General features: G+C 43.3%; 1 protein-coding gene across 4 annotated transcripts; it reads right to left on the reverse strand.

Moving 5' to 3' along the window:
• Positions 1-1,004: 1,004 nt before the first annotated feature.
• LOC118795570 (U2 snRNP-associated SURP motif-containing protein-like) lies at positions 1,005-16,993 on the reverse strand. Of its 4 annotated transcripts, none has more exons than XM_036554150.1 (26): positions 16,937-16,993; positions 15,264-15,362; positions 14,638-14,749; positions 14,088-14,209; positions 13,931-13,998; positions 13,757-13,845; positions 13,546-13,581; positions 13,370-13,452; positions 12,816-12,981; positions 12,155-12,366; positions 11,318-11,361; positions 8,758-8,862; positions 7,572-7,638; positions 7,323-7,483; positions 6,618-6,780; positions 6,159-6,238; positions 5,965-6,052; positions 5,617-5,754; positions 4,938-5,127; positions 4,704-4,787; positions 4,523-4,583; positions 3,970-4,126; positions 3,742-3,852; positions 3,323-3,441; positions 2,412-2,588; positions 1,005-1,462 (listed from the first exon to the last, which is right to left on the reverse strand). In XM_036554150.1, exons 1-26 carry the CDS (start codon positions 16,979-16,981, stop codon positions 1,264-1,266), a joined length of 2,976 nt encoding a protein of 991 aa, XP_036410043.1. In that variant the 5' UTR covers positions 16,982-16,993; the 3' UTR covers positions 1,005-1,263. The 4 variants fall into 4 exon arrangements, with proteins under 4 accessions (XP_036410043.1, XP_036410040.1, XP_036410041.1 ...); XM_036554147.1 differs by having other exon boundaries at positions 4,938-5,166; XM_036554148.1 differs by lacking the exon at positions 13,546-13,581 and having other exon boundaries at positions 4,938-5,166.
• Positions 16,994-18,356: the final 1,363 nt, after the last annotated feature.

The following is an 18,356-nucleotide window of genomic DNA, read 5'->3' on the forward strand; positions in this document are numbered from 1 at the left end:
GTATAAATTTAATATAGACAAGAAGTCAGTTTTTTGTATTTAGTGTTTTAATTTTTTTCTTTTCTGCTTTTCCTAAAGTTACCCATGTACTGGTACTGTACATTAACACAAAGCATCTGATATCAATGTTCAATTGTTTGTCTCTTTATCAAATACTGTCATAAATGAAGCACAAACATCGTGACCTTATCACACACTGCAGTTTCCTGTCCGTTCCCAGAAGTGCAGGTGTTCAGAGTTGTGCTTGTTTCCAACCACCTCCGTAAGGTGTCAATGCAGGCCTCCAAACATGGTAAAATGCAAAGTTTCCATGGTAACAGGCCATGTAGGTCATTGACATGACAGCCGATGTGGCTGTGACAGCCATATTGGTCTCAATAATGACAACCCTGTAGTCACTCAGTCTTTAACCCACTTAAAAACTTATGCTGTACTGTCAACCATCCCACCCCCCGTGGCTTAATATTAACTCCAGGCAGCACCAGCAGTTTATTTAGTCTCTGAAAGTAAATACACACATACCTAAGCAGGACAGCCATGATTTGTTCCACTGAAAAGCCTTGAAATGCAACTTTACTCACTGGGACAGAAATGCGCTTGTGTGAGCAAACAGAACTACAGATGAAAAACCCCACATCATGGTTTTCTTCTTGCATAGACCACTTCTTAATCAACGTCACAATATAAGTGACTGATACTGCTACTTCAGGATATCCATGCATGAAAATATAGTACTGACCCCCACCATACACACACACACACCTGTAAAGGTTATGTAAGGTAGCCTTGAAAGACAGAATGTATGTTCTCATAATTCAAGTCGCTATATATACATTAACAGCACAGATACACTATTGATAAAAAGTAAAAATTCACCAGACAAGGCATGTCAAATGTATCCCTGAAGAAAACACAAAAACCCAGAGTTGTAATTAAATTCTTTTTTAATGAGAACTACAAAAAATGAAAACAATCGTGAAAATAAGACTGCAGTCATCAGTCGCATACGTGGACCGACCCACCACAAGGACGATTTAAACTTAGGAAGCAGGGACATCAGGTAATTGCATTAATGTACAATATAGAACAGCATTGGATCTACACAACATGGTCATATTTGTGGAAGGAGATAAAAAAAAAAAAATCACATGAAAAAGGCGGCTCTCCAAAGCTTTTCCTTTCACATCTTTCAGGCACCTAAAAAAACTGCAGCTCCAGTCTTTTTTGTACATCACAGCTGTGGGTGGGGAGGGAAGCCATTGGTCAGTGTTTGCTCTTCTTGGATTTCTTGTGAGACCGATGTGGAGACCTCGACCGTGACCTTGACTTCTTGCCCGATTTTTTGGGTGAGTGAGACCTGTGTGGGGATCTGGACCGCGACCTGGACTTCTTGCTTGATTTTTTGGGCGTTTTCGACCGAGACCTTCTTGACCGCTTGGGGGTCCTTGGCGGCGACGGTGACCTAAAAATGAAAAGGGAGAGAGAGTCAGTTTAAAATCTGATTTTTTAGCAGGCTTTTCAACTGCCATGTGCTAAGCCAAATGTACACAGAATTCAACAAAGACTAAGACTGGAAAAACTAAATACTGCTTTTGTACACTGGCAACAGGAAGTAAAGGCTCACCGATATTATTTTACCAACAATGCTGATGGATAATGCACACTTTATAACCACCGATCGTACACATTATTATTAGGCCTGCTGCAATGAATGTATTGGTAAACACTAACAATTATGTTTCTGTGCGAAAATGTCCCCAAACATAACATTAATTAATACCTTAGTACAGTGTTTCTCAATCCTACTCCTGGAGCCCCCCTGTCCTGCAGATCTATCTATCTATCTTTGCTCCAAACACACCTGATTGAAATTAGTAAACATGCGTTTGATTAAATCAGGTGTGTTCAGCTAATCAAAAGTGCCACTGATGAGTTCAGTCAGGTAGATAGAGCAGGGAAAGATGGAAACCGTGTGAAGCAGGTGGGCCCCAGGAGCAGGATTGAGAATCAGTGCCTTAATAGATGGTGCCATCTAGGAAGACATGTACAGCTTGCATTTCACACTTCATACAGCCGGATATTTACTGATGCAATTCAGAACATGCATCTTTTTCAGGGGTGCAACTTCTAGTCCCCTAACCATTTTGGGGGGTGCAACCTCTAGTGTCGAAGGGAATTCTTGTATCACTTCACTAATGGTGAATGGTGTAGGCAACAGCAGTGTAAAAAACTGAAATTCTTGCACACTCTAGTGTAATGGAAGAAAAAATTATTTTTCAAAATGATCATTGCATCTTCTAATCCCATAGCCAATCTGAGAAATGTTGAAACCCCTAACCAATTTGGGGCCAAAAAACCAGCTCCCTCAGAGGTGTGCTGCACTGATACCCCAGAGCAGAGCCAAGCAGTACCTCTTGGAAGACTTCCTGCTGCTGTCCCGGGGCGAGTCCTTGTGGGAGGAGCGAGAGCGAGAGCCGTCCTTGGTGTAGGACCTGGTGGAGCGCTCTGAGCGTGGGGAGGGGGACTTGCCCCGCCTCCCGCCGCCGCTGCTGCGCGCGGGACTGGGCGAGGAGCTGTGCCTGCGTTTCCTGGCAACCACAACAAGAAAAAAAAAAAGAGGTCATAATGAAGAGCAATTTCACATGAACCCCCCCAGGCTGCCATTCTGAGCCAAACTGGCAATATGCCTTTACGCAAAATGGTACACATACCACATATTGGCATATTATCAACTAATCTCTTATCATTGATAGATAGAGTACTTTATTTATCCCCAAGGGGAAATTCCAGTGTTACAGTAGCAGTACAAAGTGACAAAAGACACACATAACTTACAGAAACACACACAATGAGGTAGATTAAAAGAACACAGCGTTCCCAAATATGCATATCTATACAAAAAGCTACTAAGCCAAATAAAAATAAATAGAATAAGATAAAAATAGAATAGAATGTACAAATTAAAGTAAAAATGTGCATTTTGGAAATTGCCACTCAGTGAGGGAGTCTCCTCTCCTGGCACAGAGGGGAGTCATTGAAGATGGCTATGGCAGTGGGCAGAAATGACCTCCTGTAATAGTCCTTATTGCATCGGAGCTGGAGGAGCCTCCGACTGACGACTCTGTTGTCCGACCAGTAGTAGACTGGAGCTACCGTAACAAGCTGCCACTAGCGTGGCGCCATTTATGACATTCATGACTGAGCCAGCAGAGCTAACATAGATCCAATGGACACATGAGAAATGCTTAAATTAACCATCATTTGTGCGTATATCAATATAACACATCATACATCAAATAATCACACCCTGTCAACAGCTCACCTCTCCTTTCTGGGTGAATCCTCTTTATCCCTCTCATCTTTCAGACGGACCTCTGTTTTCTCCTGATCTTTCTTGTCCTTTTCTTTCTCTTTTTCCCTTTCCATTTCTTTTTCTTTTTCCTGAAAACCAAAAGAAGAAAAAGAAACCTTACTTACCACACAATTCCAATACAAAGAAGCTGGACAGGCAGACAATTTTTTTCAATGTATAAACTCCCCTGTGGAACACTAATAATAATACACTTTACATATGTAACAGGTGAGTTGGATGGAGAGTGGTCTATGAGTACATATGTTCACACACGCCATTTGTAGCCCAAGGCGCTTCACTATCGCTTTCAGACACTCAGCTAGCGTCTTTCTGCGGTCGCAGTCAGTACCCTTCAGATGAGGAGCGATCTAAAAGCACCATTCGCTCACCCTTTGCAGCAGTTTGTCTCTGTAGTGCTCTACTTGCTCCTGGATACTCTGCCCAGACTTCTTTGGCCGTTTGCCCGATTCCAGCTCATCTTGAAACTTCATCACTTTGAGCTGTGCACAAATCAAAGGTCAAGGGTTAACCCACTCACCAAACTGAACACCAATGCAAACTAGCGCAGTTTGCATGAGAACCTGGACTTGGTGCCAGTGATGGGTTTTTGCCATTACCTCGATCTCCCGTAGCTTGGCGCGCCTCTCCTCGCTCATCTCCGAGTACTTGGCCGACTTGGATTCGGAAGAGTCCGTCTTCACGGGGTTGGAGAAGGGCTGCGCCTCGATGGAGAGGGAGCCCCTGGTGTCCTCGTCTTCGCTTTCCTCCTCATCCCTGCAGAAAGCAGATCTCGCTTACACAGTGGACTTTACACAGCACACATGTAGTGGAAAAACAGTCAAAAGGGTAAAACATGAGGGCCAGCCATTCCACAGATTAAAAGGCAGTTCTGAGGGAAGAAAACAAGGCTAAATTTTTGCTTGAACGTACCACGCATTCAGAAATCACAAGTTCATTAACACCAAGAGTCATTAACTTAGTGTGCGCTTCTCCATAGGGTTGACCAGACACTTCTAAGGGTTAATTTTCCAACGGTTCACCGACTTTTTCTGTATAACGTCTTTCAGGTTTAAATCGGATTTACATTTTAAGTGATAACTAAGCTTGACAAATAATAAATCTGTTCTTAACATTCGTAAAACAGGCAGGTTTATGTCCAGGGAGACTCACTTTTTGGCTGGCTGTGTCTCCTCCGGCGGATCGAATATTTCCCATTTGGAAGTGGTAACAGCTGAGAGGAGGAAAGAGAACGGCATTAGCGACTGAGAACATCTGTTCCTATGGAAAGCAAGGGGCAACAGCTGGTTTCAACCCGATCCCACTCAGTGGCTTATGAGGGGGACCGGCTCACCTTGTGCTTCCAGTACATTGTCATCCACTGCCTCCCACTTTGATGGGGCCATCTTAAAAGCAGGTTTCGGGCCGGAAGGATCCACTACAGCGAGAAAAGAACATTTTGAGTTAAAAGTTAAAGTTTCGTATTACAATGCCAACACACACCCACTAAATTTCAATCCTAAAGGAAGGCAATAACAATAATGAGCTCTTGAGATTTCTAAGGTGGGGTTTCTCATGAGTTACTGACAGGGGATGCCGTCCAAGTCGTCCTCTGAAGTCTTTATGGGTTCCCCATCCAAGTCGTCCAGTGGGGCTCCGTCGAGGGGCATGTCGATGGGCACCCCGTCAATGGGCGCCCCATCCACATCCTCGAGGGGTGCCCCGTCGAGCTCCTCCTCCACAATGGGGGCTCCATCAATGTCCTCTGAAGGCTCGGCCTGTCCCGTGCAGAGACAGGGGAGACTGACACGCCTCGTCTAAAATCCACACATTCACCACCGTTACGCTTAACAGCTGCTTCAGTTTGTCCATCTCACAAATTTCGTTTTAACCCTTTCGCGCGTATGGTCACACCGGTGTGATTAGCCGTTTAGCGCATATGCTAAAACTGGTGCGATTAGAACACTAGATTGGAGAAATTCTAGCTAATTTTGGCTTTGAGGAAACAGCAATTTAACTGTAAAAATATAGCAAATGCTAACTGAAATCTATAAGAAACTTAACGCAAATGAAAACATAACGAACCATATAAGGTAACACGCGCGCTACATACCATAACAAATAAGTTACACGCAAAAGGGTTAAAACGGAATTTGCCGTTCAGCACAACCATTCCAAGTCATTCATAATGGCGATCTCACTTCATGCTTGGAAAGGGGGTTCTTCAGGCATATCTTGGGTGCTCTCTTCCCGTCTCAGGTACTCACCTCCACAACGGGAGCAATGGTCTCCTTGTCGGCGCCCAGAACGACCAGGCCCAGGAAGATGTTCTGCAGCTTGATCAGGAAGGGGTCTGGGTACACCGCCCAGTCTTCCCACGCCCGGAAGCACGACATCACTCTTTGCTGGGAGTGCGGAGAAAAGTGTTGCGATCCGTTAGCTACTGGCTAATTTTTCCTTTTACTTTTTTTCAGATAAGACTGCACAACACCTCCACCTATCATTTGGTAGGTGGCAGGTGAAGTTCTACTGGATGTAGCACCTATCTTTTGAAAACACCGGCAAAGGTTGGCAAGGCCATATTTTTTTTCTAAGGCATAACTGGGTAGAAATACCTTAAAGTTTTCCGACTGCAGGTGGCCCTGTATCGTCTTGTAAGTGGCATTTAGGTCGGAGAATATCTGACAGAGTTTTGCTTCAAAGCTGCATTGTGAAAAAAGAAATGGTTTAAGACATCAATGCATTCTATACATTCTCACTCCAGTTTATACAAGGAATAGCCAACAATGTAGCAACAGTGCATACTTACTACTTTCTGTAGTACGAGGCATTGGCAACTTTAGCAGACGAGTTATACAGGACATCTGATACCAAATATAGCCTTGCAATCTGTGGGAAATAGAAAGAACACAAACTTTGAAAAAAATTGCTTCCAGCATGATTTTAAGACACCATCCCTTTGGACATATTCCTAGGATAACACGTCTGATCATCTCAGATCTGAATATTACATGGCTCCTAAGTGATTGCTCAAATATTTAACTCCCCCCGTTCTAACAACTCCATGCAAACAGATTTTCCCCATCCCTTTCAAGCAGAAAAATCAGTTAGAAGTAATTACCAATGCATGCAGGGATCTGAGGCTTCCCTCCTTGAACACTGATGACCCGTAAGTGCTTGCTAATAACTCATTAACAACTCTTAACCAGGAATTGGATTGGATTTAGGCCGATCCCTGCCGCCCTGCACCCCGTCCCGTGGGCCTCACCTTCTTTGGGAGCGGGGTCTTCAGGATGGACAGGGACTCGGCCACGCACTCCACGATCTCCTCGGCGGCCTCGGCGTGGCTCAGGCAGAACAGCATGGCGTCGGCGATGTCGCTGCGCCGCGGGGTCAGCCCGCGCAGGATCTCCTCCAGCTTGTCCCTCTGGCTGCGGGGGGGGAGAGATGGGAAAGCGCCGCTGATCGAGACGCTGTAACCAAGATGCTGTGACCGAGGCGACCTCGGGAGAAACCCCATCCCGCAGTTCTACGCTAGGGCTGGGACCTGCAGAATTGCCAGCAACCGGCTTGGGGCCAAACTGGGATGAACTTACATCCAATAGTGGAGTCAATCTTAAAACTTTCCTTTAAACCACCATCAATCCTCTAAATCAGAGGTATCTTAATGGGTTTCAAAAGAATGCACCAGCTTTTTTTTTTTTCCAAAATAAAACTGTTCTGCATAAAAGATAAGACAACTCAAAACATGGATTTACTGGTTGCCAAGAAAATTACAAAGAAACAAAAAAAAAAAAAAAAAACATTTTGCACATGCAAAAATAATCAATTAACATTAACACTGTTATAATGCCACGACCAACAGTTGTGCAGCCTCATCTGAAAGCACCAAACAAGAGACTGTACAATGGAGTGAGGCCCTGGTGACAGCTCTCGGCCTGTGACAGGACAGGTGACCCTCTGGCACACTCACTCGTCTTTCAGGCAGCCCTTCTTGCTGGCGTCCTCCTCTTCCTCATCCTCATCCTCATCCGGCGTCCCGTGCAGGTATGGGTTGAGAGGAGGGGGGCGCCACATGGACCCGTTCTTAAACATTCGAAAGTCCTCTGTCTTCCACTTTGTGGGAGAGTCTCCCTGCGGGGGCAGCGGTGACGCTCGTTGAAAGAGGATGTTCAGAAGACGCGTTCGGTCGCGCAAACGAAAAAAAATGAATCCGTCTCACCTGTAGGATGGAGTACAGCTTCCATCTGTAGTACACGTGAGCTGGGCTTTGATTCTCAAACAGAAACCTGTAGTTGAAGGGAACAACAGGAGCACCACAATCAAACAACTGACCAGAGCGGCACATAACTGTCACACCACATGAACGGCTTGAAGGTGTGTGTGGCATCATCAGCTTTTAATGTCCTTTTTTTGCCCTTTACGCAGCCCTATTTTGAAATCAATTGTATGCTGTCGCAGGGCTGTCCCATACCGACAACCTCAATGGAATGGAAAACTGAGAAATGCAATCATCTGATACACTCATGCAGCACTGCCGTTATTTTTCCTGCTACAAGTCACACAGCGCGATAGAGCATGCTGGGTGCCTATTGGAGGATAGGTGATACTCCGCTGAAGTCATCTGAATAACTCGCAGATGCCTGACCAATCAGCGACGAGACAAGCAAATTCTGCCTACATACCCTAACCTATCCCCAGCAGAAACAAGCCAATGCATAAGGTTCACATTAGATAAATGGCTTGAAGGTGTGTGTAGGATCACACACTTTAAATGACTTCTAATTAAATATGCTGCTCAATAACCTGGCAGATAACAAGTGCAACCTTCCAGATAACCAGGAAAAAAAGCATAGGGACCAGATCTGCAAGCTGACCACAAAAATGCAGTCCAAAAAAAAAATAAAAAACACATGGATCAGATCCAGTCAGGAGTCAAAACAAGTCAAAGAAAAAAAAAATCAGCTCTTTTATTGCTTCTCTCCTTGAGGCAAAAAACACAGACTTAGATCATACGCTTACAGATAAAAAACAGGATTTTCTATTCAGACAGGTTATCCCACATGCCTGTCAGAAGTCAGCAGTAACCTCCTCTGCTTCTGAAAAGCATATTCCCTGCACAGTGTGGAGCTGGTCTCAGCTGGTGCAGTCCTGTTCACTTTACTTATTCCTGATACATGCACACTGCAGTTAAAAGCACGCCACAACAAATTAAAGAACATGCAATTACCAAGTGTCCACTGCAATTAAGAGCTCTTCAAAATAGACGAATAGAAAACAGGCACCTAAATTCAAATTCTGCTACAAATACAAAAAAGATAAGGACTGATGAATAATGTAGCGCGCCAGAATGGGAGAGGATGGGAGAGGAGCCGTTTCTGATGTGCAGGGGGGGGTACCGCACGCACCTGTACATGGGGTTGTTGATCTCACGGTTCATGATCATGGCTTCGAACATGGGGCCCTCACGCACCACAAACTCGATCATCCGGTGGATGAGGGAGAGCAAATTCCTACGAGAAAGACACAGTTAGAGCAAACAGATTCAGAATCCGCAACCCGAACACTGCCTTCCACCAGGTGCACAAAGACGCTACTCTCTGTTACTGATTTACACTGGAGCTAATGGACAGCAATCACCTGAGGCTGTGCGTGAACCTTTAAAACCTGAAATGTGCTGAAAGTGTAAAAATGTGCTATACAGACCCAATGTCTAGGGGTACACCAGAGACTTAATTATAGCTGTAGGTAGAAGCTGACCTGAAATAACCTCAAACCTCAGCAAGAATAAAAAAAGATGTTAGCAAAAAACATTTTTTCCTTGTATTTATGTATCAAAATTACACTGCCCTGGACAATATTCACATTTACTCAAATTTGAAGGTATTCTAAAGACAAATCATGTGTGGACTATGAAAAATGAAAAAAAAACCATGTTACACAACTTAACTATGAAAAATTTAGGAATACTAAATCTAGGCTAAAACAAAATTATGTTTGAAAATGTGCTGTCAACATAACAAATGAAGGCATTTTGATCAATTTTCTTTTGCAAGAATTAAAACTGACTGACATTAACAAACATAAATCTTTAAATGTTATGTCATTCAACAATTTCGAAAATTACACTGCAAAGACCAGACTAGTGGCCTTCAGGTTAAACAATACCTTTCCCAAGTGGCAGCTGCAGCATAAAATGGCTACCGAATGACATAAATATCTACAAATGCATGATGATGAATAAAATGTGAATGACATAAATAGACAAAGATATATTACGCAGAGAAACTGCAGTGTATTTAATGTGCATTTTGAGGTCATTTAGGTGAGGGGAGGGGAAGGAGGGGGTGTAAGGTTAGCCTAAAGTGGCCCACAAAAACAACAAAGGATGTCTTTAAAATGCAACAGTCACATGTATCGGAGCCGACCGTACCCGAGTCAGGTAAAAATCTGTATACTTTCCCAATCCGTCCCTCGAACGCTTTTCTGGTCCCTCGCTGCTGGAGACAGTTCAGCTTGTGCTGCTCACCAAGGCCAATGTCAAAGGTCGCTCAAGACTACAGGGATTGGGGCTGGCTGAGGCCATGCTCGGCTGGCCTAGGCCGGGAGGTGCGCGGTTCCAGGTGAGCAATAGTCTGGATTTGGGGGGGAGGAGGGCTACCTGCACCGATTGCCAGCGAGAGTAAATATGGTCTGAACACTCGCGGGGTTTGTTTGACCAATATGGGGGCTTGGGGCAGTGCAATAGATAAGTTACAAAAAGTAAATCAAAGTGACAGCATTTGGCTGGACAAACCTTTAACATCACTGACTCAGTGTATATTCTACCAGTCAAACACTTTTCCTGGGTTTAACTGTAAATCATACTGACTTATACCAAAAATCTGATCTGAGACAGATTTACACTGGGGTCCAAAATTATTGGGACACTCACTTTTTTTTCTGAAAACCCACAATATTTTTGCTGCATATTCCATCAGACATTGGGAAAGTCATATTTATGTCAATGTCAATTCCAGTTTCATCCTCTGTGACCATGTTCCAACCTTGTTAGGTTTATATAGGCCTCAGTATGAGCATTCAATTAGGGGGCAGGGCAACGTTCAATCAGGCCTAATTGAAGTGATGGTCATTTTTGTTCACTTGTCTGCACTCAGTAAGTATGTAGGTACCTTTTAAAATTAAGTTAATGTCATGGAGTTGTCAATTTGTTTGGCAGAATTAATGTCATACATATTATTAAAATGTAGGAAATAAGGGTATGTTAATAGTTAATGTTAAATGTTACTAGTTGCCAAAACATGTAACTGTTTTCACCACACCATAAATTAGGTTCGAGTGATAAAACTAATAGCTACATGGACACATCCACACTTAACCACAAAATGCCCAGATGTCACAATAATTTTGGACCCTAGTGTATATGTTAAATGATAACCATTATTAGGTTGTCTTGCTATTAACATGGAGGATAGCCCTTAAAAGACAAAACATACACAGCAGTCACTGAGTATTGTAACTAATATTGCCACATACACCACACTAACAATATCTTTTATTCTAATTAGGAGTTTTCATGACATTATTGCTCAAAATGACCACTGAAATTTTATTGTCTGCATAATACACTATTTAGGCCTAACATCACAGCGCTGTGATCCGCACGTCCATTTGACACAGAATCTGGTACATGTAATGGCCTCGGTAAGTCAATTGTGCTTATTACATGCTGGGAAAATTCAGCAATGAAAAAACACTAAGCACAATACAAGAAAGAGTGCCTTTGAAGGGGGTGGGGGGGGGGGCTGTGAACATTGAATTGTTACCATAACTTGCCACCACAGACTATTGCTCACCCAAACCAACCTCCAGCAGCATGTTTTGCCCAATTGGTCAAACTCTTTTTAGATATGAGAATTGATTTTCTACATTTTATGTCAAATTTCAAAAAAAGGAAAAAACATGTACCTTTCTGTTGGGATAACCACTTTGACTATGGCTTGCGACAGACTCTGGATATGAAGTCACATCAGATAATAAACATAGAATATGTGAGTATTGTTCACAGGCAACAAGCAAAATATAGCAATTAATGCATCAGAATTTTGCATATAGTCACTTTACTGCTGTCAGTTTTAAAACTTCATACAAAGAAAATGCTTTGCAGAACTACTGTCTAGATTCCAAATGAAGAACCCAGTTAGCATAACTGAATAACTGAAGTGGTTTACATCTGACTTCAATTTGTTGGTTTAAGTGGCCAATTCTGTTCATATACAACAGTGACCTGCTTCAGTTATACAGATGCACAACACACATTCATTCAACTACACTTTCAACAAGTAGTGCCTATGCAATTTAAAGCAATATAAACTGAACTGTCAATCAGCAGCCGTTACATAATGCCATCAGCCTAACACAACTCATAGCTTATTACACAACAATAGTAACAGTACTAAATTTTCCATATACTTACCACTGTTGCTAATTACTAACACCATATACTAACACCCCCTGACAATCTATGATGTCATACGTCTACAATGTATTATTTGCTAATATTATTTTAATATTTAATCTAAATACAGCTTGTTTTACTGCATTATTTATGTTTTACAGCTTTAAACATAAACGTTTAAAGTGCAGGATTGAAGGTTAATACCAAATGCAAGCTATGCCTGGTATTTCCTATGAATAAACGTTATACCCTAAAAACAAAAGGCTTTCAAAAGCAAGCACTTTGCCTGATTTGACACTACTTTGGGTGTACAGCTGAAATGGCCAGTATGTAATGTAGCAAGTTACCTTTTCGAATTCCTCCTTGTTTTTGGGTGGTGGCAGGAGGGTGGCGTTGGGGTTCTTCAACCTCTCGCGGGACTGGGCGTTGAAGGGGAGTCCCGAGGGGGGAGGGGGGAGGGTGTGCTCCATCATGGAGGGTGGGATGTATATGGGGTGGGGTGGGATGGGCACGCCTTTACCCCAGCCCAGCTTCATCTCGAAATTCATGATGGTCTTTCCTGGAACGAGTCCGTACACATCAGGCCAGCTGTGGCTCACCAGATGAAAGTACATCTGCCACACGCAAGACTCTAGAATCACTGACCCTACTTTTGCTTCCACTAGCAAACATTCACAACAGCGGTGATGAATCCGATTAACGATCATATTCAAACACGACCACCGTGAGGATGCGGTAACTAGAAAGGCACAATTTGTGGCCCTCCACTGGCTTTCATCACAGTGGAAGAGGGTGAGTGAGTGCGATATATTCACTGGACAACAGCCTTCAGTCTACGGAAGATAACCGAATATATTACTGTACACTTGGTCATTATTATTTTCACTACTCTGATTGCTTTTACCTGCTAATACACTGTAAGACTTCCCACATAGGATACATAAATACCTCAAATGGCCCTAGGACAGAAGTTCCCCAAAACCCACACGCTTCCACATGAAGCCTCACCATTCAAATGTTTGAGTGCTCGTTCAGCGTCTCTCCTGCACATGAAGGCCACGAAGCCACAGTTCCTCTCCCGCGCCCGCTCTTCGTCTGTCCTCGGCCACATGATCTTCACGCTGGCCAATGGCCCATAGCGCCCAAACTCCTGGCAGAGCATTTCCTCGTTCATCTGGGGGGGGGGACAAACACAGTGTCATAAGCGAGTTCCTCGGGTCCAACCATAGCCTGACCAATCCGCACGCACCTATGGTGGCACTAACTCAGACCAGGTTCAGGTTAAATACCCTCTGGCCTTGGGGGACATTTAAAGGTGCACAAGAGTTATGGAGGGGGGAGGGAGGAAGAGTCACAGTTGGAAATGTTGAACAAATGCTCAAACTGAGCAGGGCTATGGTACTTCTTTCACTTCTAACAAACCTATTTTGGTTAAATACATTGACATTTCAAATCATGATGCTGTAAAACAATTAAAAAATTAAGTTACTAAACGCCCTGTAGTTAGACTGAACAAAGTACCATGTCGTGGATTAAGATAATTAAAGCACATTTCTAAGTACCTGTGGATTTATGTTTCCAAGATATAAATTAGTGGTAGAGGGGTCCCCCACATCATGTGATCCAGGCGCTGAATCGTCCAGGACTGCAAAACAGCAAAAGAGCAAGACTGTTGATTAATCTGGTCTGGCGGCAAAACGCTGAATTAAGAGCATGCCACGAAATAAAATCAAATTACCACTGAAGGGACGGTTTCTCCGTGACCAACCATCCGCTAAAAGAAGCAGAAAAGCAGTATAAACCTTTGTTTCTGCGCACAGAGAGCAAGCAAACTGCGAGGTTATAGGACAGGGCTGAGATCAGGGCAGTGAGAGGAGCACGCAGTCAGAGATCGGCCCTGCGCGGAGGGGCCGCTCCGACCGCTCGCGATCGGCGAGAAAGCCACTCACAGGATCGCCGGCCGTCCGCACCGGAGAGGGCCTCGAAACGGCTGACCCGTCCCTTCATCTTGTGCCGCTCGTCTCTCTCCTCCTGTATCCTGGGGGTAGAGGGGGCGACAGTCACCGAAACGCACCTCAGCCACCGTAACGAAATGCGAGTGAGAGCTCGGGTCGGTGCCTTACTGTTTGAGTTCCTCTTTAAAGAGCTCCAGGTTGCTCTTCTTCTTCCCCTTTTCGGCTTTCTTTGAGGTCTACAAAGAGAGACGGGTACAAGCGATACTTTAAGTGTCCCGAGAAATAAAATGCTAAAAAAATCCAAAGGCCCAAGAGCAATACTTACATTTCTTTTATCTATTGCTAAAAACTGTGGAGGGGTTTCTAATGGCAGAATGCTCTTTGCTTCGGTGAAGCGAGACTTGGGCTTGTACAGCTTGCCTCTCTTATCATCAGCGGTTGCCTCTTCTGCAGGGGAGGAACACAGTCAGGAAGACACTGACACCCAGAAGGTGACAAATGGCTTTGTCATCCAGTTTTAATTACATTAACACCATTCTCAAGCAAAGATGAGTGCTTGTGTTACATTATCTGCCTAACAGATGGCCTAATACAAAGTGACTAACACAGCTAACCTTTGCATAGGATCCACTTATAAGGCCAAATATTAAATCATTTATCTTAAATTTCTACTTAAGAATACATGTACAGTGCCCCACTGTCGCATTCTAATCTGCACACCTGTGAGTAGAAATTCGTTCCCAGGCGTAGTTGCTTGACCGCTACTCCATTTTAGCTTGAGAACAGCTAAAGTAACCCTATAGCCACTTCAGAAATGCAATCATCCTTTTTTTAAAATCACAATGGCCATGAGCAAGGTTCGCGGCACCATTTACCTTTGGATGCGTTGGCAATGCCACCTCTGACAAAGGCCTTGATTTTGCTGTCCCCGCCCTCGAAAGCGGCGAGGAATTCCTCATAGATCTCTGCTGCTGCTCGCTCATCCTCCTGCAAAAGCAGACGGTCAGCACTCTTTCTACTGTGACGGTAACACACTGACAGGTCACATTTCAGCTTGACCAACTTCAAACGGGGTGTATAATCGAGACTGACAACACAAAGTGTCGTTTTCACAAGGTTACCCAACCAGTCACACCTCGGACCTTGAGTCTTTTTAAATCTGCACTGTTCATCGAGACGACGCTAAGTATGGTAGCATCCATCACCCAGTGACAGCCGAAGACCACAACTTCTTGTTCCAGGTTACATTTTATGTTCTTACAAGGCTATTGCAAGGCTTCTTCTGAGTTTATGAGCAATTAATAATCTGCTGTTTTCAGGATATTTGCTGTCAAAAGTGGGCGTTTTCAGTTTAAAATATACGCTTAAAGTGATCTAAGCAACAATTTATACAAAGCAGCAAAAAGATGTAAAGCGTGGGCCTTTTACTGTAACCTAACCATAAGAAATGTGCACTGCTGAAAGGAATGAATGGTCCTGCACAGTGACAGCAACGTTTTACCTTCTTTTTAATTTCGTCTTGCTCCTTCTTGCTGAGGGTTCTTTTTGCAACAGCCATCTTTCCAATGCTGAAGGCCTTGAGCTTGCTTTCCAATAGCGCCTGCATTACAAAGATTATATTAATATTTAGAATATATTACAACCTGCTACTTTCAATTGTGAGTTTGTACTGGCTTTTTTTTAAATATGAAGTGACAAATCAACCATCTGTTCAGGAGGGGCAGTCCCAGTGCAACATAGTGTCAGTTCAGATGCACTACCAAGAACAGGCCTGACCAAGAACACTACCAGCCAACAAATTAGCAACGTTACCTAGGAGGCTAACACTTTCAATACTGATAACGTCAGCTTTTAGAGAAGTCATAAATAGCCAACCCTGCAGCTGACAGTCCATGGTTTAAGAAATAAAAGTTGGCAGTGTAGCACAGTGGTAAGGGGCAGAGCTCATAACGGTTGCAGGTTTGATTCCCCACTGGGCCATTGCTGCTGTACCCCTGGACAAGGTACTTAACCCAGAATTGCGTTAATAAAATATCCAGCTGTATAAACGGATAAAATGATGGCCAATGTAAGTCGCTCTGGATAAGCGCAATGACAATAATGTAATGTAAAGTATGATTTGCAAAATCGCATAAAATACTATGGCGATTCAAACTTCTACAGCGGCTGTCAAAATGAATCACCCCACTATAAACAAATGAGCAGTTTTGCATGGTACGTTCAGAAGCTACCCAGCATCCTAAGTGAGACAATACAGCCAAATAACTAGCTAATAATGTCCATGACAGATACGAAACTCCAAAAACCTGAAAACACTGAAACTCGCTAGATAATTTGACTGTAGCCAGTCAGCTCGTTTACTACACATATGCTAGCTGGCTAATCGTATGGCTTCCTGAAACTTGCTGAAGCTACTTCAGCCCGCAAAACTTAGCTAACTAGCAAGCTATGCAGTCAAACTAACACAAACAAATATAGACAAATGCCCAAGAATCAAAACAGTCAGCCGCCGACCCAGCTAAGGCGCATAAGAAGGCCAAAGTGACTGATCTAACTAGACTTTTGTTAGCCTAACATGCTATGCTCAATATTCCATCCACAAACCAACTGCGGGAAAGATCGTTTCCAAGACGAACGGGTACATAACAGCTGCCATTAACTGTCCGAAAAACTCTAAATATCTAATGCGTGACCAACAACAACTGGCTAGCAAGCGGTAACGTTAGAGCTAGTCAGCAAATTGTGTACACAGCATACTTTATAACAACACTGGCTAGCTAGCCAACCTTACGTTACCTGGTAGCTAAATATTAAAAAGACTGAAAGCATGACAATTTGCCATTTAAATGCATTTTACGGTTTCATAACAAATTTCATAATAAATATAGACACCACGCATTATTTCACCACAGATTTGGTACGCACGAAAGACCCTGCCCGCTACTTCCAGTGTGTGTGTACACAGCTACTTAGCTCGTTAGGGCCTTCATGTTTCTGCCCACGGCTCCAAGCCCACTGCCGCCTTCCGTGGTCGTGGGAACTCAGACGCAACGAGTCGAAGAACTACAGTTAACTTTTTTTCACAATTTCTGTTGTAAACACTGCGTATGTTTCGGGGGACATAATCTCTGCATCCGTTAGTTTAGCTGTATATTGGCTGTGTGAATTGCTTACCTTTGCGCTGGCTTTCTGCGTACCGCCAGGCGTTTTGTCCGCCATCTTGGCTATTTGTCATCCAGTCAATTACCGATTCTTCGATGATATTTTGGGAGTGTGCAAGTCAACGGAGTCGAATACCGATAGGTGGATTGCGGCACACCTCCCCGCATTTAAGCAATGGAAAGATGAAGAAATTTTTTGATTGTTCTGGGAAAGGGAAACACTTCACGGTACGTATCCGAGTGCCACAGCCTGAGAGACAGTGGGCAGGACGCATTTGCCCAGTAACTATATAAATGTAAATAAATATAAATATGCGCGTTTCTTTATAACTGTGTGTCTTTTTCGGTTAATTGTCGTTTGTCTGCATATTTACGTAAAACCCGATTTGGCAATACTGCACATCTGTGTGCGCCATTGTTCTCATACTTTCACTGGTCCTCGCACAGAGATTTGCCTTCCATTGCCCTTGAATGTGAATGGGTAGAGCAGCTGCCCACACTTTTTAAAGTTTCTGCAAGTGCACTTTGAAGAATTTTACAATATAGTAGCCTACATTTTCAGGGGACCATGTAACAACAACGACACAATAACCGACCAGAACCAAGATTTTACTGTGGTAGAATTTATCTACAATCTGTTTGTTTCTGGTCACATAATTGTACCATACGGTGGCGCTATTTACATTGCAATCTCTAACACGCATTGTATCATCCATTGCGTATTTGGCTTATGTTGACTGATTTGACATGACTACTAAGCATTTCATAAGTGTTTTTATTGAAGTATTTTTAGTTTCCATATACAAAACTCTTCATACTATTGAGGCACATGACACAAGATGCATAGTCATGAGGGGTGATACATAACGACAAGGCATAAATTAGCAGCTTTTGGTAAAAGCATAAACTTGACAATCATCTCGACGGCAACAGAAGAGGACAATCATAGTTTCTACTCAGATTTTCTACCAAATTCAAACCGACGCGGTCACTATGAAATAAGTGACCTATAAGTCACTAAGACAGCATTTCGAGAAAACCCCTTTTGAACATACTTCAATTTAAAATGTGCATTACCACACCGTCTCTCTTATATTATGCTTAATGGTATTGTCAAAGAGGACAGCATTAATCAATTAACAAGCCTCTTCTGTTTCTAGCACAGAAGAACAACGGTCGTATAGTGGCTACACTCTAATGAAAAACAGTACCACGTTTCACTGTTAAAATGAAAATGAAAATAATTACGCAGCACTAATACGAATCTATAAACAATATAATGGGATCATAATTACAGATGTATCTACATCAGCTAGCCTAAAGACCGCATTCCGTTTTACCTAATTTGGGATTGCATTGTGAAACCTGGCATTACCGTGACTAAAATCACCCACACACTAAAATCCACTCCAGTTAGTCAGGTGTCCATCCGG

This window comes from Megalops cyprinoides, chromosome 20, assembly GCF_013368585.1.
Source record: "Megalops cyprinoides isolate fMegCyp1 chromosome 20, fMegCyp1.pri, whole genome shotgun sequence".
Lineage (NCBI taxonomy): Eukaryota > Metazoa > Chordata > Actinopteri > Elopiformes > Megalopidae > Megalops > Megalops cyprinoides.